The sequence below is a fragment of the Rhea pennata genome, chromosome 7 (assembly GCF_028389875.1).
Source record: "Rhea pennata isolate bPtePen1 chromosome 7, bPtePen1.pri, whole genome shotgun sequence".
Taxonomy (NCBI): domain Eukaryota; kingdom Metazoa; phylum Chordata; class Aves; order Rheiformes; family Rheidae; genus Rhea; species Rhea pennata.
In genome coordinates this window covers 13521607-13541357 of record NC_084669.1, presented here as the reverse complement: position 1 = coordinate 13541357, position 19751 = coordinate 13521607, and the positions used below count along the sequence as shown (strand labels likewise).

The 19751-nt window shown below is 43.1% G+C and overlaps 1 protein-coding gene across 2 annotated transcripts; it reads left to right on the top strand.

Moving 5' to 3' along the window:
- The first annotated feature begins 2072 nt into the window (after positions 1-2072).
- On the top strand, positions 2073-10026 carry GSTO1 (glutathione S-transferase omega 1). Of its 2 annotated transcripts, none has more exons than XM_062579967.1 (6): positions 2073-2177; positions 2263-2371; positions 4058-4280; positions 5555-5656; positions 7834-7940; positions 9523-10026. In XM_062579967.1, exons 1-6 carry the CDS (start codon positions 2144-2146, stop codon positions 9674-9676), a joined length of 729 nt encoding a protein of 242 aa, XP_062435951.1. In that variant the 5' UTR covers positions 2073-2143; the 3' UTR covers positions 9677-10026. The 2 variants fall into 2 exon arrangements, with proteins under 2 accessions (XP_062435951.1, XP_062435952.1); XM_062579968.1 differs by having other exon boundaries at positions 2075-2177; positions 2267-2371.
- The last annotated feature ends 9725 nt before the right edge of the window (positions 10027-19751 follow it).

Below are 19751 nucleotides of genomic sequence, written 5' to 3'. Positions count from 1 at the left end.
CCGCCCGGCTCGGCTCGGCGGCTGAACCGTGTACGCCCGTCTCCTAGCAACAAGAACGGCTTCCGCTACTGGCCGGGGCAACACCTCCTGCGCACCGGGTTCAGAGCAGACAGCTGATTGGTCTGCGCACTCGCGCACCAAGCAACCAATGAGCGGGCGGCGGGTATTTAAAAGGCCAGCAGCCACCGAGAAAGGCGTATGTGACTGTGCGCCTGCGCAGGTCGCGCTGCGCTCCCTTCGTTCTGTCCTGGCAACCGCCCAGGTCTCGGAGAGGCGCGGCAGGTGGGAGAAAGAAAAATTTCCAAAGTTTGAGTTAAAAAGTGGTTAGAAAAGGCCTCTGGAGCAGCAGTTTTCCAGGTGTTCTCTCTCAGGCAGCTTTCAGTGGCCAAGGAGGCGATTTTGTCTGTAAGTCACCTGCTCTTATCCAGCTGCCTCTAACCTGCCTAATTACTTTTACCAGATAGCTTTATTGGGCATAGAAATGACCAAGCCTTCGGGGGGGAAAAAAAATCAAGGGTTTTTTGCGCCCCACTTGCTTTGCTCATTCAGAGCAGGCTTTTTTTTTTTTTTTTTTTTTCTGCTTAATGTGATAACAGTATCTGTTATTCTGTGGGGCTTTTGTTTGTTTTCTTTTCATGAGGTGCTGTATCCATGGCAGCTCTTGTCTGGGCACGTGATGCTGCAGTCCTGAAGTTTCAAACAAAGAGAGCTGATAGGAAAAACAACCACTGGAAAGATCTTTCTCTATAATCTTTCTCTGTATAGCTATGACTTCTTAGCATTGCAGCATTGTAAGAACTTTGAAGGGTTTAAAAGCAGAGTTAGCAATAACAATCTTCTAAAGGGAGCAATAGTTTCATTGCTTGTATTAGTTCATTATTACTGATCTGTTTTAAAACAGTATGCAGAGTTTCCAAGCAAGAACTTTGCACTCGTGGTACTACAGAGCAGCACCAGAGAATGGAGCAGTCCAGAGTCAGCAGGACAAGTGTATACCTTAACTGTAGTCCATGTAGGTGCTCTGTAAGCCACATCAAAATAGCAGGAAGAAATGGGTGTATTTTTTCTTTGATAAACTCTTACAGTTCTTGGACACTGGCTCCATGGTGTTCCAGGATTTAGTGACCTTACAGTGATATGTTGGGCTCCTACCAGTGTCCCTCTTGATTATGAAAATAAATTTCTAATTAACTATCCTTTTTAACATTCTAAGATGTTGCTGAAACTTCCCTATGGATGAACATTCAGAAGAAAAAACTATGTCCTGTAACATAGTTCATCTATGAGTAGGAAAAAACATTTTGTTGACAAAGGACATCTTATTGTACAGCTTGTGTTTATCTAGGGCATGGCAGGCTTGGGCAATGAATTACCACACCCTTGCACTGTTGCACTGTTTACTAATTACGTAAGCTATGATGACTTAGCAAAAAGTCAGATTGTTCTTTTAATATAATCTTTATGAATTAATAATATGGCATCTGATTCATGTAACTTTACTAATGGCTGTCTGCAGGAAAGATGACCTCAGAAAATTAATACTAGTTTTTATGACATGGTGTTGGAGGCCCCACTGCATTGACAAAAGCAAACTAAAAATCACCAACAAACGAAACTTTCCTGTTGTGCAAACATGGATCCACTGATGAGACTCAGGAAGCTTCAGTTATTTCCATTAGCCTTAACAGTCTAGGATAGTTTGACAGAGACATGACCATGGCCAGGAGTGCAGGGACTCTCCCTCCCATCAGCCAGTGTTGTCAGCGGGCATCTTGGGTGCGCAAAAATACCATTTTCTGCTGATGCGCAGCTCTGAGCTGAAGACTGGGAGGAATCGTGGCGTGGGGGGCAACAAGGGAGGCCTTTGACTTTCAGGATCCAAGATCAACTTGGACATTGCCTGGAATATGTAAGCAGAAAGCTCCCTCATTACGCACCGGGAGACCCTGATACAAGGCAGCCCCTGCGATCACCGCCCCTCGCTCCCCAACGGTCCCGCCGCGCGCGCCTCCCGCCCCGCCCAACGGTCCCGCCGCGCGGGCGGGCGGCTCCCGCCCCGCCCAACGGCCGCGCCACGCCGGGGTCGGGGCGGGCCCGGCGGCGGCGCGGAGAGCGGCGGCACGGCAGCGCAGCGCAGCGCAGCATGGCAGGCGATCACTCCCGCAGCCTGGGCAAGGGTAAGCGGCGGCCCTGGCAGGCAGGGAGGCCCCGGCGGGGGCTTGCGTGGGGCTGGGCGCACGGCAGTAACGGCTCTCTCCGCAGGCAGCGCGGCCCCGGGGCCTGTGCCCGAGGGCGTGATCCGGCTCTACAGCATGCGGTTCTGCCCCTTCGCGCAGAGAACGCGCCTTGTCCTCCGCGCCAAGGGCATCAGGTGAGGCCGGCGCGGTGGGGAGGAGCGGGGTGGCGCCGCTTTCTGCCGGAGCCGCGTCGTGGGCGCCCGTGGCGGCTCGTGAGGGCTCACGCGGGGAGTTTTGAGCTTCTCTAGTAGCCTGGACTTCCTAAATAGCTGTTAATTCACCACCACGATGTAAAGTGGTTTCTGTGGGTGGTTTCACTGTAGAGCTTGACACTTTTTAAGACTTGGGAGGGTATGGGCCTTGCTGAAGCAGGAAATAATTAAGTATGTGGTGAAATCAATTATGTAAAGGCCCACAGTCAGTCGTTAGGAAAGAAGCTATGATGATTTTTTTTTTTTTAATCTCATAATCCAGACTGTGTACAATAATAGTACTTGGAACTATTTCTCAGTAAGTGTGAATAGCATTTAAAAGTGTGGGTAGGCAGAGGTTGTCTGAGTTTTCTGTGCTTGTTTTTGTTTTGCTCGAATGTAAGCTACAGCCAAAATCCTGGGAAATGTGAATGCTCAGTGTGTTTTTATTTATTTATTTATTTATAGTTACTGCTTAGCAAAATGCAATATACAAGTTTCCCCTAGTGGGCAGAGCGCCCTCCCTTAAGAAGGAAAGTACTGTGATCTTGTGTGTCTTCTCATTCCTGTTTTGTAATGAGTTTCTGTAAGTTAGTATTTGTGGTGTTTCTTTTTTGAGATACGGAAGTGTTAGTCTCTATTTAAAAAACATTAAATGACATGACTAACTTTACAGTTTCAAAGTAACAAGTCTTTTCACCTGTTTCTGATTAGCACCTACGCAGGGCTTGTTAACCAGCACTGGGCTTGGAGTCCTTGCTGGCATAGGGAATGCTTACCACTCAGCTCTCCTCTGATGTCAAGATGAGAACTGTTTCTTTCAAGTGCATTAAAAACTCCAGGTCAATTTAGTTCTGTCTTTAGTCTCTGATTAATTTGAGGGCTGGGAGGTTTGTTTTAGTATATTGATTTGGATTTTTTTTTCCTGTCTAATGTGGTAGCTGCCTCCTTATAATCTTTCAGTTGTTTAAAAGGTTCAGCTGCATTTAGCAGACTTTGGGTTTGCTGGGAATGTTGTGCGGTCATACTTGAATATAAGTTATACTTTATTAGCCTCTTATAGAGAAATTTCCTAATTCTTTTTTTAATAGTGTCTATTTCACCTTTATCTGCACTTTTTTTGTGTGTGTGTGAAGCTGTAGGCTAGGAAAATAAGTAGGCAATGTACTTTCCTGATACGCTTTTTGATTTATGGCCAGATTAAAATGCTGCTGCAGTTAGCTGGAGTGCAGCTTCCTCTCCAATCAAGTGCTTCTTGCCTAGAACATTGCTGAACTTGCATGTGATAAGCATTTGCTGCATTCAGGGCTTGACCTTTGTGATAGCATGATTGGAAGGGCTTCCTCTTTTGCATGTGCACTGACTGTTCATGTGTTTTGATAGCTTAATAAACAACTCATTGTAAGTCAATATGGATTTTGTGCAATAAAGGGATGTGCTCCCTGGTAGCATTTGAGTGTCACATGGCCAGTCCTGCAAAGTGGAGGACTTCAGGGAAGACTAGGGACAGCAGGAGAGTAAGGATTCAGCCTCTCAAGTACAGTAGCTGTTGAGGTGTAATGATTGCATGGGATGGAGTGGTACTGTAGCAGAATGATTGTTCTGTGTCTTCTTTCTTTTATTCTTCAGCCATGAAGTAATCAACATCAATCTAAAGAACAAACCTGACTGGTTCTTTGAGAAGAACCCCTTTGGACTGGTTCCTGTTCTGGAGACTAGCAAGGGCCAGCTGATCTATGAGTCTCCAATTACTTGTGAGTATTTGGATGAAGCATTTCCAGGAAAGAAGCTGCTGCCTTCAGATCCATACGAGCGAGCCTTTCAGAAGATGCTCCTGGAACACTTTTCGAAGGTATTATGTGATCAGGGTGGGATTGTGTTTCTTGCTTTACTAAAACATTAGGAACTGTAGCTGCATTGCCAATGCTGCTTTCATGCCTTAAGACAGGTCTTGTCTCAGGTTATTTAAATGTTTTTCCTAGATACATTTGGAGTATTTTACTGTTATCTCAGTCAAATTGCTGTGCATCTGACTTGCTGCCAGCACTTACATGAAGGCAGGGATGCACGAAGACAGCTAAGCCAGCTAAAGACTGAGGTAGGATTTTGAGCATCTAGAAATAGTGGGAAGGTTAGTAAATCAAACCAGCTGAATGCTTGAGACCTGATCAGCCACAGTTACTGTACTTCAACCTAACCTGTCTGTGGGAAGTGCTGTGTGAATGCAGAACATGAAGAGTGCCTGACCAAGAGTGCTTAGGACAAGAGATGGCAGGTGATTGCAGACAGCGGAGGCATATAAGGAGGCTAGTTTTGGCTCTCAGTGGGGGATTGTGGCTGCATGGAAGAGGGATTAACTGCTGAGTACCCTAAATGTGGATATGGCAAGCACAGACTTTGAAGAGTGTATGGAGAGAAGGAAGTTAGCTTGGATATGAGGTGCCAGAGGAGGGAAACCAGTGGAAGCTGTGAAGAGAAAGATATGGCCGAGAAGGGGGGACAAAAGAATTGTATTCACAACTGCTCTTTCTGAATAGAGGTAATGGCAGGTTTACAGGGAGAGATGTTTCAGGAAATTAAATATGCAGTGAATGTTGATTGTGTGAATGGCAAGATCTTAGAAAAATGGTGGTATGTGAGCTTTTAAGAATACCATCTAATTAAGCTTGGCCACTGGGCAAGTTTCTGTACTTTTCACTAATTTCTCTGGTGATGGCTAAATGAGAAAATACACAGAAGCCTATACATCCTGTACTGCATCTTTATTTCTTAAAAGTACCTTGAATGTTGGAATAAATCTCTAGTATATCAGCATTTCAGAAGTGTGTACCTGGGTAAAGAATATTGCTGTGCATCTTGCCACTTTTATGGCTGTTTTATGGTAGTGTGTGCAAACTGGAAACACATTTGTCTTCTCATTGTTGTCCTTTTCCTGCACTACTGAATTGTTTTTTGCATTCAGTTGTCCTTTCAGCCTAAGCTTAACTCTTCTAAAGAATCAGTTTTTTGTTAATGAACTTTAACTTTTTAATAACAAGTTAAACATCTAACTTGCTATCTTAAACTCTGAATGACTTATGTTACTGTTATAAGAATGCTAAAAGCTTTCTCCTTTGCTTTGTTTAGCTAACACCTGTTGTCTTCAAGTACTCTGTTGCAGTCAAAGATGGACAGGACACCTCGGCACTGAAAGCAGAGTTTGTTGAAAAGCTTAGCAAACTTGAAGAGGTAAGAATGCTTCATGGTAATGAGCCAGTTAGCAGTTACTGTATCCAGTCCTTTTTCCTACCTGTTTTGTAATGAGTCGCTTCTCCTGCAGTTGGAAGTTCTAGCAATGAACAGTCCTGCAATTTACTTGCTTCAGCCTAGGATTTGAATAGCACCATTAGAGTAACTTCCAAGTAGCTAAACTAAACTTTGTTTTTGTGATGCAGCCTACTGTGGACTCCTAGAGGTTTTTGAATGCTGACTGACTATGCTGTTGTCTTAGATATCTTCTTTCTGCTTTGGATGAAAGAAGGTTTTGCAGCATGCTCTAGGAACAAGGGCTAAGGAGTTTGAGCTGCTGAAAAATGTCGGTGCAGTAACTGCTGAAATGAGTATATACACATTGGTGATGAAACTATTTCTTTTTTTTTCTTCAGGAGTTCATTGATGTTCTCTCCACTCATCTTTGGCGGGGGAGGGGGGAGATAAAGGCAGAGTATATAGTCTGTTTCCAGCAGAAATCCAGCCCAGGGCTGTGTTCTGCTACAGCAGTGGAAGACAACTTCAGCTGAGCTCCAGAAAATATCAGGTGGTTTTGAAGCTGTTAGGAATTTCACAATTCTGCTTTAGTGTCAGTAGTGGTTCTTAACTAACTGGAACAGCTGTCAGACTCTTTATCACAGACCCATTGCTTCTGCGTTTCTAGCAGCCACAAATAATGCGTTTCTGCCTTGAGAAGGTGTTTCTCCAGTGTGTTTCCTCTCTGGTGAAAAGCTTCCAACTGCTTTCCAAGACTTTCTTGATTCTTCTAACAGTCCTGCACATTCTGCTTCCCTGTCCCCCATAAGTTGTCAAAACAGAATTGCTTCAGAGTAGTCTGTCTATCTGATCAGACTGATGCTAGGCTAGCATAGATGACAGAGTGTTTCTTGGGGCAAGCCACTTCTCTGAAATATAAAACCATTAAACATTAAGAAAAATTAACCTTCATACCACTTGATAAATGGGATGAGAAACTTGCTGCTACTTCAATGTTTCTATTTTACTATTCCCTGAAGGATCTTGCAGCAGCGGCTGAAGGTGAGCTGAGGATAGGAGAAGGGGATGCAGCCATCAAATTTCACTCAGCCTATTGCAGAAAATGTTCAAGTAGTGAAGTGTTTTGAAATGCTTCTGTGTCTAGCTTGCTGGTACCCAACAGAGGGAGCTGTGTTCCCATCTCTGGAACTGTACAGCTGTCAGGTTATATTCTGATGCCTGGTAATTCAAGCATCTGGATGTTTCTTGAAGAAACTACTTTGAAGTTTCTACTAGATCATGAGAGAGGGACAGGGAATGAATGCTGTGGTAGTATTTTGGTGTGTGTCCAAAAAGACAAGGATTTGTAAGGTCTCAAGTTCCATCTTAAAAATACCAAGATGTAAAACAACTAGGATATTAGTCTGCTGGAAGAATGCTGTTTCTTCCAACTGCATTAATTTGGATGACTGTAGCATTCAAAATGTGTGTCCCAAGCATATGCGTAAGAGGAGAACTTACCGCAAGTAGTCTTGCATTCTTTACGGCTTTGCCTTCTATGCTGAGCCCGTGCTGGGGCTCTGTTTCTGAGGTACGTGTATGTTATACTTGCTTCCTGTTTGCTCTGCATCTGGAGTCAAATCCAATTCTAGATGTAATGTTAGAAGTGCTTTCCTAAAACCACTTGGACTCAAATACCATGGGAAAAGAGTTGCTGCAAAAACTGTGTTCTAGTTTATCTGGATGCTAAACTTGGATTGTTTTATTGCTCTAGAAATGCATGTGTATTGTTATGTTTGGTTATTCTCCACTGCTATTGCTTTTTTACAGGTAAGAAATTATTGCTAGCTAATGGAGGTTGTGAGCTGAACTCGTTTTTGCTGGCATACAAGCCACACATTGCTAGTGATTTATATTTTGACTGGTTTTGAACAGGCAGTGGAGAAGAACCTTACTAACAGTGTATAAAATAGTTAAAGTTGGTATTACAGCTGACTAGTTTTGACTCCCCAGATGCCACATGCAGGAAAAATGTGCTATATCTGCATTATTTCCTGACTGATCCCTTCAACATGCCTGCATTCCACTATGAGGTGGTTTTTTTTGTTGTTGTTGTTACTGTAGAATTGTACTATGTAATTTTCCTTCTGATAGTGATTGTCGTCATCTCCCCTTCACAGATGCTGTCCAAATGCAACACTGTGTTTTTTGGTGGGGACTCCATCTCCATGTTTGACTACATGATCTGGCCATGGTTTGAACGTCTGGAGGCAGTACAGCTGCAGGAGTGAGTATTGTGGACCTTGCCCATTTTCTAGTGGACTCTGAAGTGTCTCATTTGAATGTTCTTTGCATACACTTTGTAGCAATGGGCTTTTGTTGAGGACTGCTGAAGGAGGTTTATGCTGTGTTACAACTTGGTGGGGGTGGGGCGGGAAGAACATCTTTTCAAAACTGAGATGAGTTGTTCAGGGATCTTCTAGAAAAAGGCTTTCACTAGGTCTGTTTTCTGCCGAAACATTTGGACAGAGTTGGAAGAAGTGGTAAAAATACAGGACTTCCACTTCCATGTTATAAATGAAAACAGGCCTTCAAATTGCTTGATCGAAAACTTTGCTTTGAAATTGAGTCTTTTCAGAAAATCTGGCCTGACAAAGGGGGGTGGCTTTTTTGTGAGACAGGTAAACTGCATCCTACCTTGCTGTAGCTAATAGATCTGCCCCTGTTGTAACAGAAACAGTCCTGTTAAATGTCTTGGTCTATTATATCCTTAAACAGCTCTAGTTACTATGGTATTGGGTTACCGTAGGGAAAATGGTGTCAGAGGAAAACTATTTTGTAACTGAGGTTAAAGCAGGGCTTGAGAGTCTGACTTGTCAGATGAAGTGGGAATATGAGTTGGAGTCTCATCTTTGTGCCTAAAGCTTTCTTGAGGAACTAGAAAGATGCAGGATTCCAATCCTTAGCATTGGAACTTCTGGCACTGAAAAAATGGGATTTTACTGATGGACTGCTGGTCTACTTTGTTCCCTGTGTGGCCCCTGATGGAAAAAGAGAAGTATTACAAGCAGTGTAGGAGCATAGGTTTAGAGTCATGAAAGTATTTGGATGACTGAGGATCTGAGCCATAGTAGCTTAAGAAAAGATACTTTGTGGTGAGTGTTAGGAACTAACTGGAGAAGTTGTATATTAGATTCTTAAACTTGCGAGTTGGAAATAGGAATGCAAAGTACTAGAGTCAGCCTGCCAGAAGAGAATGGAAAGAATAATTTGCACTGCTGAGCTTTCAGTTTGCGGGTTTGTGGATTTAATTCATCGAATCATGAATTTCCTCAGAAGACCCTGGATCTGGATTCTGAGCTGCTGGATTGCAGGGTAGTACAATTTGCACAGCACTTGGTGTACAGTGCAGAGGTGAGAAGGGGTTCTGGGACTGGGAAGAGAGCTCAGCAGCTGCATGAAGCTTTTTTCTTTAAAGACTTGCCACTATCAAAGAATTGCAGAAGGAGGCAGTGTAGCACAAACCTCTGCTCTCAATGTGAAGGCGAAAATAGATAACAGGAAAGTTTCTTTTTGTAGCAGGGGGAATAAAAGTGAAAACATGCTTATACCTTGCACAAGAGGTAGCTATCTGTATTTTGCTCAGCTTTGCAGATTCACAAACTTTCTAAGAACTCCTTTATTTTCCAGATGCCAGTCTGTCTTCTGTGATCTGATACGTATTTCTGTTAGCTGCTCTGAGATGAACATTATGCTGGAAGGCAGAAAGCAAAACAAGCAGTAAAAGAGAACCTCTTTAGCTGTTTTGCTTCCTTGATGCTCTCACGGTTTCCCGTTTGCATTACTCAGTCCATTTCCTTTTCCCGTAGCTCTTTGAGTCACACTCCAAAGCTCCAACGCTGGATGGAGGCCATGAAGGAAGACCCAGCTGTCAAAGCTACAATGACTGATCTGCAGACATATAAAGACTATCTCCAGCTCTATTTGAAGAACAGCCCTGAGGCATGTGATTATGGGCTCTGAGTTGCCAGTGGGCACATGCTTCTTAAAGGAGCAGTGCCTTTTTTGGGTGAGAGCTGTGGGGATGTAGTGCAGTTCGGTGTAAGCTCTTCATGGTTTGTTTTGCAGTAGGAATAAAATCTGTGCTGAAAAGGCTGAGCAACTGGTCAGGAGGAGGATATGCTAGCTTCAGGTGGGAGGGGGAAAGTCACTGCTTGCAATGTGCATTATGTAAAGAAAAATTTATCTTGACTAAGAAATGACTCTAATTTCTTCTCAGGCATTGCTGTTGGGTAGTCACTGAACCCATATGATCAGTTAGTTTAAAAAAGTGTAATCCTGGTGTCTTGAAAATAAAGAAAGCAAGCAAACAATGATTTCTTTAAACATGGCTATTTTTTCCCTGTTCCAAGCAGCTGTTAGTCACTGGACTGATTGTGCAAAGGGGAATGAGGCACTGTTGAGTCTAAACAGTGTGGTCTGTGAAGTTAAGATGCAGTTATCCTGGTGTAAACCATCTTCCTCTTTTGAGAATGCTGCCACCAAACAACTGAACTTACAGCCCCACCCACTCACCCCTGCTGAAGCCATGGCATGAGGTCATTGGTAATGGTTTACAATTTGAGTAAAACTTGCAATGGGGTTGTGGTTTCTTCTTTGCAATAGGTTATGTTGATTCTAGATCCTATCCTAGAGGCTGGAGTATGGGGTAAAGTTAACACAAACCATATCCTGAGCAGAGGGACACTTGTTTGTTGTACTGCTTCAGAACTCAAAACTTTGCTATATCTATCAAGATGTATGTGAAATTGGAAAACTGAAGTCTGAGTGTTGCATACTGCTGTCATCTTGCTTCTGGGAAAGGAATAAATGTATTCTGATTCTCCCAGTTTCTTGGTGAAACTGCTTTTAATGGGATGGCTTTGAAACTCTCTTAGATGCTAATATAATAGAGTTGGGACTTTCAGGTGTGGCGGACAGGAGCATTTGATTCAAAAGTAGTCATAGGAGCTAGCAGACGTCTGGGGAGGGGCATAGGGAAATAAGAGTTACGACCCACTGTCATGTAGCTTGGATGTGTATGTCTTTCTCTGAAACTGAGCATTGTTCCAGGAAATTCTTTATTGTCAGGGTGACAGAGCACTGGAACAGGTTGCCCAGAGAGGTTGTGGAGTCTCCTTCCCTGGAGATACTCAGAACCTGAATGGATGTGATCCTATGCAACATGCTCTAGGTGACCCTGCTTGAGTGAGGGGGCCTGGACTAGGTGATCTCCAGAGGTCCCTTCTAACCTCAACTGTTCTGTATTTCTGTGAAATAAGCTTGCAGAGAGAATGGGGTAAAACAATATTTAAGGACAGAGCTGCAGTTCTAGCAGTGCTGAGACAGTTGCCATGAAATACACAAGACTGTTGTGATGTTTCCCCCCTGCAAAGAGGTGAGATAGCACAGCAGAAGGTAGTAGTTTATGGTTTTCTTGGAATCTGAGGTACTGAGCATCTCAGCTGTTCTAGAGGAAAACTGAACTAATTTCTCCCAGCCCTCTTACCCCCACACCAATGCAGTCTGCCACAATATACTAACTCTGAGGTGTGTGCTTGTGTAACTTCAAGTGGGAAAGCAGATAGGAAAGACACTTGAAGAGGAAAAAGAATTAACAAGAACTCGAATAAATATGCTTCCTACCAACTTATGTCCTTTTGGAGACTGCACTCTGTGAGCACACAGATAATGGAGGGGCTTGTTTATCACCTTACTAGCTTTAGTTCAAACTGTGCAGGTTTTTCCCTCCTGTTTATCTTGTGGCTTCTAAATGCATCTGAAACTACTTAGAAAAATGTTAATTACTGTGCTGTCCCTTCCAGAATACTGATTTTCTGTAAAAGATTGCACAATCCAAATCCAATGCTGCAGATGTTTAGTAGATTGTCATTAGACAGCCCAGTTTTCTGTTCAGAGTAGCTTGCTTGTGCTTATGCAGAGCATCTCAGATACCCAAAGGAAGCTCAGGGAATGGCTGTGTTGCAGAATGGAGTTCATGATTATCAGCAAAGAGATACTTCAGGCATTTAAATTAGCCCAATTTGCCAGCTACTGACTGGAGCAGTAACTGCTAACTCCCTTGTGGATCAGCAAACTTCAGTTAAAGCTATCATCCTCCAGCAGAGCAGCTGGGTAGGTTATATGTGGATGGGTCTGCACTAATAGGTGGCCTTCTTTTTAGGCACAAATTAACTTTGCAGTAGCACAAGGCTTGTGTGTTCTCTGCTGTGCTTGATCGCTGTGTGTCCCGTAAACACCAGAAAAGCATCACATAGGACATGTTCTTGGTGTGTCATGAGTCTCTGCAGCATTCTGCTGGGAATCCCACATGCTGCTATGGAAAACCCAGGAGTGTGGTAACTATTTAGAATGAGAAGTCTAAGAACCTCTTCTGTTACAGGGAGTATTAGATAGACTAGATGTTGCTATGACTGCTGGCATTGAAGTAGGCTGCCCACTGCACTTAACTGACATAATAAAACCACACTGTTTTTAATGGCCACAGTACATTGGATTCCTATCTTATGTCTTCTCTGCATGATGTGTATTTAACAGCAAATTGCCAAATGCAAAACATGACTGATTTAGAAGGATTTATGCGAGAGTCAAGAGTTTTTATTTATGACATTGTGTTGTATGGGTAACCTTGTTAGATGCCTCCCAGCTAGCCATGAATCTAGCCTGTCTTTGTTTAAATTTGCAAGATTTGTTGCATAAAATTGTAAGTGGACAGGTACTGACAGGAGAGGGAGAAGAATGAAAGGGGATGGCATAGCCTTAAAAAAAAGGGGGGGGGGGGGGAAGCTGTTTATTTTGCTGCCCATGGAAGCTTATGATTTGTGAAACTGAATATGGGTACTGAAAACCCAGTTTTGTCTTGAAAAAATAGTTGGAAGAGTGACAGCAGCACTGGGGTGGCAGAATGATTTCTTGATTGAAGTTGGGCTCTTAAGAGCTAAGCTAGCTTCTCTTGGCTCATGTATGACCTTGCTGTAGATGTTAGACTTTGGCAATGTGTGGGCTGGAACAGAAACCAGCTTTGTCCCACAGCTTTATATGGATGTCCTGTAACTCAGATTGAATGTAGATATACTGCATTAGTCTTCCCAGGAGATCTTCTGCTGGAAGATCTTGTTGATTTGGGGGGATGCAGGGAAGCAGCTGTATCTGTGGTGGGCATCAGTTTGCAGGATCAGGGCATCTATGTAGCCTGTGCAGAGGAGGCATTAAGATGTGAGATATGTCAGAACATGGATCTAGGCTCTTTCGTTAGATGGAAGCACAGTTGGGCTTGATAAAATGGTGTTGATGGGATCCCCATGACAAACTTCCAGCAATTGCTAAGTGCAGAACAGTTTGTTTTTTATTAGCTTCTGTCTGAGGCTTGTTAAAGTTATTAGTAAAGTAGGCCAGAGATTAGCTTCCATAAACATGCTGGGAATATGTTGCAATTTGTTGCAGTGTATTATTGGGAATTAGTGGCAGATGTGACATTAGGAAGATCCACTGAGGGGGTTAAGAATGGAGACTGGCATCTAAAATGTAAGTGGCTGAGGCTGGACCACAGTAACCAGAAGACTTTATTGTGTTGTCTGAACAGAAAGATGTGCTCTGCCCATTATAAATATTCTACTTCAAAAAAAAAAAAAAAAAAAAAAAAAAGGCCAATTATAAGGCAGGATATTTCATTTGCTTAAATATCAGTGCTGTAAATCTCCAGGCAGACAGCTGGGGTCCTGAACCCATTAGAGCACATCAGGAAATGCAGGCCTTAGGCAGAGTTTTTGACGTGGTAGTGAATATGCAACACTGGCCCAGCCTTCAAAGGAAAGGAAAAGTTACATGGAAGGGACTGAGTCTTTCCTTCCATGATGAATGAGTGTAAAGGATACATGATGCTAGTCTAAAGAGGCCAAGTAGAAAACATACACAGTAAGTTTTAGTCAGGAGAAAGTCTAAAATAATAATAAAGATGAAGCAGATCAGCAGCTGTGCCATCTGGTCTGAGATCCCATTAAAATCTTTCCAGGGTCAGACTGCACAGCAAGTATCACATTTACTCACCTTCTCTACTCTATATTTTGCCTTTGAAATTTAATTTCGGGTGCTGTTATATACATGTCTCTAAAATGGTAGTGACTTCTGTTGTTCCTATTTGTTGTGCCACCGAGTATGAAGACTGCTCTTGACACAGGCAAAGAAATTAAAGGACAGGGTTTGCTAAAGACAAGCCTGTTTTGGAATCACCATGAATTTAGGGACAGGATGGATGCCTAAAATGAGCAAGGCAAAGGCCCAGTTCTGTCCTGCATTCTTAACACATCCCTGCAGCTCTACTGATGTCCTTGCAATGGTGCTGGTACCACAGTGAAAGACATGATCCAGCCTCTTATTCACGATTATTATTTTAGGGATCCCTTTAACTGAGGCTAAGAGTGAGGTATGGTGATGCCAGGCTATCAGACCTGGAAAATTTGAATTTTGAGTAAGTTAGGTAGCATCTTGAATGAATGGGAATGCCTTCCTGTAACTATGGCAGAAAGTCCTTGCTTGGGAAACTTGAGAAGAGCCTGTCCAAGCAGATTAGAAGGATTTGTGGTCTGTGTGCTGGAAGTGGTTACTGGAGATACTGGCATGAAAAGTCTCAAATGTTGCAGACTGGGGATCCCTGAAACAGGTGAATTCTGAACAAACACCTGTGGTTTTGTTGCTTCTAATCAATTAGGAAGAGAAAAGGAAAAGTCAACTTCCTATCCTATTCCGTTTAGCACCTGTCATAGCTGTTCGCAGAAGAAGCTGAACTCTGTCCTGCTCATCGGAGATGGCTGGCTATGTATGAGTGCATGTGCTAGGCGTAGTGTGTGCATACGTCTCCCGGGCCTGCTCTCCCCACTTTTTTGCTGTCGTGGCATCTGTAATATCTCCCCCTGCATTGTAAAGGTTTGAGAGCTGGCTGTTTTTCATCTTCTTTCTTTGTTAGTAGCCCGATCACTGTGTTCCTTGGACATTGGCTTCACTTGGGAAGGGCTGATGAAGGGCCTCTTTACAGTCATGAAATCAGATGCCACATTACTAAACTGTCCCTGATTTTTATACTAAGTTGGAAACACTTGTTTCCATTGCTCATCCAAAGCCAACAAGACTGCCAGTTAATGCTTTAGCTGAGTAGATTAGTAATGCTGTACGGTGTTGTTACTACTATTCCTTCCTAAACCATTTTGCTGACTTGCTGAAACAGGAATTACAGAACTTGTCAGTGAGGTGCAACTGCATCTCAGGTGGAATGTGACAGGTGTTTAATGGTGTGCAATAACACTATATCAGAGTCAAGGGGAAAGGGAAAAATGCATTGTGTATTGAAGAACAGAGGTATCGAACCTTTCCTGTGTCGTTCACAGTTGTGTCGCTGCAGTCTGTGAGAGCTCGCAACATGTGCTGCAGGTTTGCATCTTAGAGCCACCACTCTGAGCTGGCAAAGCTGATGGAAAAAGTCACCTCTGTGTGGGAAATGGAGCAAGGAAGAGGGCACTGAACAGCCACAAGCAGAGTAGGGAGGAGGTAGTAAACTGCGAACCATTTTCATTAGTCGCTTCTGTGACTGCATAGCAAAGGCGTAGAAAGGCTGAGGGAAAAAGGAGGAAAAAAGCTGTCAACTTCAGAACACCTGAAGAATCAATGAGAGGACCAACAGCGAGACATCACTGCTTAACACTGTCCTTCCTGCAGCTCTCTGCATATGTTCCTCTTGCCCAAAGTGGTGCTTTCCCTCCTTCCTGCTACTGCCACTCAAACCATCATCAGAAGGGAGTTCTCAATAAAAATGCACTCTTGGCCAATCCAAGTAGGAATGTGGCTGTCGTCTTCTACATTCGTCACTTACTGCTGTTGTAGCAGCCCTTTTCCATGCCTATTTAAGCTTAGAAGCAGAGACTGTCTCGTCTCATTTGAAATAGCTAATGTGCGGTGATTAATCAGCCACTTCTTGTGAGAAAACAGATTTGATTATAAAACCCACGCGTTCAAAACCACAGCCTCTGTTTCTCTTAATATGCCTTGTATAGCTTGGCTATGTTAGGTTGGTGTATTTGTGCTCTGGGTCAAACTTTTAACCTCAAGCTGTGACCAGTCTGGCAGAAGGATGCTCTGACAGAAGGAGAGAGTCAGTGTGTTGAAAGCAGAAGCTGGGGCTGTTGGTAGAAACCTGCATGTGGAGCTGCATGTACTTTTCTCTAGCTTTTTATTCAGGAGCTTTATAGCAGTGGTGTGATGTGATAATCTGCCTGCAGCGCTGAGGTGAGCTTAACCAGCAGGAATATCGTGCTGACAGCGCAGAAGACCTCTGACCCGTGGGAACACCTGCATGACGTAGGCCAGGCAGGGCTGCTGTGCATCACTCTCACTTACGGGCACAAGAACGATCCCAAGGCTGCCTGGGAAGACCCGCAGCATCTTAGAAAGCTAAGTAGTATCTCGCTATGGCTTTGGGAAAACCCTTGTGCTGTTTGGCTTCTCGCAGAAGGTTATAGAGCACAACTGAAGTGTAGGAGCAATATAATGAATTTCCTGCTTTGATGCATCCACAGAGGTGAACTGACAGATGAGTCAGGCTGTGAACAATGTGGTTTACTGATCCCAGTTCAGCCCAGCCCTGCCTGCTGGTTCTGTACTACAACATGTTGAATCCTGAATGCTATCTTGTCTGCATAAAGGTGCCTAATTGGATTTCCAATGACATTTAAATGTTGTGGCATTTCTGGAAAGCAGCAAGATACTGGAGGAAATCAAATCCTAGCCTCTTGCACATGCCTAAATCTTGGCTGGACTGAGACTGTTATGGCTACAGGCCTTTTGATGGATTTGAAGGTTATTTCACATCTAGTATTGACTCCTTTTCCTGCACACTTCTGAAGACACTAAAAATCTTTATTAGGATTTTATTTTCATTCTTGTGCACAGTTTTTAATGACACAATTGGATATTTCGCAAGCACTCAAATCTGAAACGATGGCTGTTTAAACATTTCACTTCCGTACCTGATGCCCTTCCACATCAGGGCAGGTCAGTAAACCTATCCACCTTCAAGCCAGAAATTACTGATAATCTTTCTTCTAACACTTTGGATAAGCTCCAGTTTTAGACTAGATAGATTAATAGGTATTTGTAAACTCAATGCCTTCATTCAAAGGCAGTATCTCTGCAAACGCTGACTGGAACACTTGCCAGATTCCCTTAAACCTCTGCAGATCTGCAGAATTTTGCTTCTAGCAGCTGTGTGGGAGTCTAGGATGGCAGTCCTGATTTGTAATGTGACTAGAAAGTGAAGTTTTCTGTTGAAGAGTAACTTTCTAACATTAATTGGTCCACCAAATAGGCTAATTCAGATTCCTGCTTCAGGACCAAATTTTTCTAATAGATGTGATATGGATAGCTGTTTCCCTCTTCCTGTTAAGGCTCTGCTGCCACATGTCAGTTATGCAGATCATTCTGCGAGCAGCAGAAGCAACGCAGCCCAATTTCCTCACAGCTGATCTCTTCACTGTTTAGGAAAGCATAAGTACCAGCTGGTTTTTATTGTACTTGGGACATCCGCTTTCTTAGGTGCTTTCTCTGCATCATGAGAGTCTCTGTCTTCCATTCATCTACTTGCTTACATTAAATTAATAGGAGCTGAGTATTTCTGAGATCTATACAGATCTATCAAACTTAGTTAAATTGTTTTACATATTCAAAAATTACTCGGCAGAAGATGAATGTGTAAATCCTCCTCTTCATACACATATACCTGTACACACTGACGACATAGGAAATTTGTTATAACCTGATTTGTATTGCCATAGTGAGTTAATCAGCTAAGAAAAATGTAGGACTGTCTGTAGTTCTACTTGGAAAAAGTACAGTGACTTAATGCATCATTGGAGCTACTGAACTAATAATACCCAGGTTCTTGCTAACTGTGGTTCAGCTACAACCTTGAGGAAACCCTCTTTCCAAATGTATGCAATCCAGATAAAAAAACATGTCTGCTGCTTTGCCAGTGACATATGGGGACAGACCTGAGTTAGCTTTTATACCTGCAAGTGAAGAACTATAATACAATTTTGCAGAGAGGACAAAGCTTGCTCAGGAAATGAGCAATTCCTGAGCGGTTATCCCATTCTGAGGCCAGTGCTCCCAATGTTATTGCTGGTACCTGACCAGCTTAATGTTAGCAGGCCTATGGGTCATGATACCCTCAGAGATTGCTTCTGTGTTTTTACAGCACTAACATTTCTGCCTACTTTAATACAGGAGACCTTGTCCTTGCTTGTGGATATTCCGTGAGTGGGTAAAAAGTAATCAGATACATTAGTGGCAGCATTTTTTTCTCCTCTCTTTACCTTTCTGCCTGCCTCTGTGGATGACTTGATACAAATAAGTACTTATTTGTATCAGCACAAACATCACCCTGATTTGCATAGTAACCAAACAACATTGTGCTCAGCTGGGAAATAGAAATACTTTCCTATGTGGAAAAAAACAATTATTCTGAGGTCTGTAAATCTTTGGTATTAGCCACACATTGGAATGATGGCCCTGCTAGAACAGGATACCTTCCTCCATCATGAATCTGTTTATTGTGAAGGGGATGAGATAAGGAGGAAGATTTCACGTTGAATCCATAAGAACAACCCAACATAATTATAACTGTTATATATCCACACATTGTGTAAAAGGAGACTTTTTTTGTTTGTTTGTTTTGCTTGTAGAAAAGGCTGCTTGCTGAATTTGCAAGTGTTACCTATCCAGTGAAGTCCCTCTGTGTTAGAGGACCAGGGATGCAGGCTGTGCCTGCATTGACAAGATTTTAATGAGCTTTCAGAGTTCTCCCAAAAGGCAGGTACCACACAGGGAAATCTTGGGCTCAGTCTGAAATGCTATAGTGAAATTAGCGTAGAGAGAGGAGAACCGGGCCACAGTGAGTACGGTAGCTCATGACAGTACGGAGAGGTGCTTTGGGCATCTGTGCTGCTAGAGTTGTCTAAATGCTGATGCGACTCCCCTGGGCTTATTGACAGGACAGTCTACCCAGATCTCCTAGTAGAGAGCAAGCAGACAAAACAACACTCAGTCTGAAGGAACCAGTCTCAGAGAGGCACACACTCACCGAGTGGGTTTGGAAAGCGTTGTTAATGGCGGCCTTCAGTAAACTCGAATGATTTGTGAATTTTAGGAAACTGAAAAACTTTTGAAGTGTGTTTGAAAACCTTCACCTTATGGGGCCAAATTGGAAGCCCTAACACAGAATAATAGAAAGTTACTGTGACTTCTGAGTTTATGGCTCAGAGACGGATGTAAACTAGTGAAGTCTTACCTCTGCTTTAAGTGCTGCTTGTTAATGCCAACATTTTGAGGTGTGGGTGCTTTTGGAAAGAAGTTAATTACTTTATGGGATTAGGGGCTACTTGTAAAGATTTGCAGGCTTCATATAGGTCAAGCTTTGCCTGAATGCCCCATAGTACTGTGCTTGTTGTTCTTGCCATGAGTCCAATCCTGTTTGCATTCGCAGATGGCTACCATTCTGGCCAGTCTGAGATGTATGGAACTGTTAGCAATGAGAATCTATTTCTGAATTCTGAAATTCAGAATGAGCTACCACTGACTGACAGCTCTGGCTTTGCCTCAACTCAGCAGTGACAGCAGGATATACCTGCTGGAGGAGAAAAATACATGACAGGAGATAAATGTAATGTGGTATCAACCCTTCTGGCCATCAAGCTGGCAAGTCAGATGTACACAACATCATTAGAAAAAAAAAAGCATAACTGTTTTTAGCTGATTAGATGTGTTGTATCAGGAATATTTCTGCTCCTGATTCCTGACAATGCTGTGCCTTTCAGGAGCTGTGAAAGTTGTAATTGTTAAACTTAACTGTGCGTTACTCTTACAATAACATCCAGCTGCTAAAATACAATTACTAGCAAGACTAAGTAATTATAGCATTCAAGCTGTAAATGGCATGCAGATTCTCATTGCTCAAGCTGTGTTACAAGTAGACACTGTGGGAAGCTTTTAACGT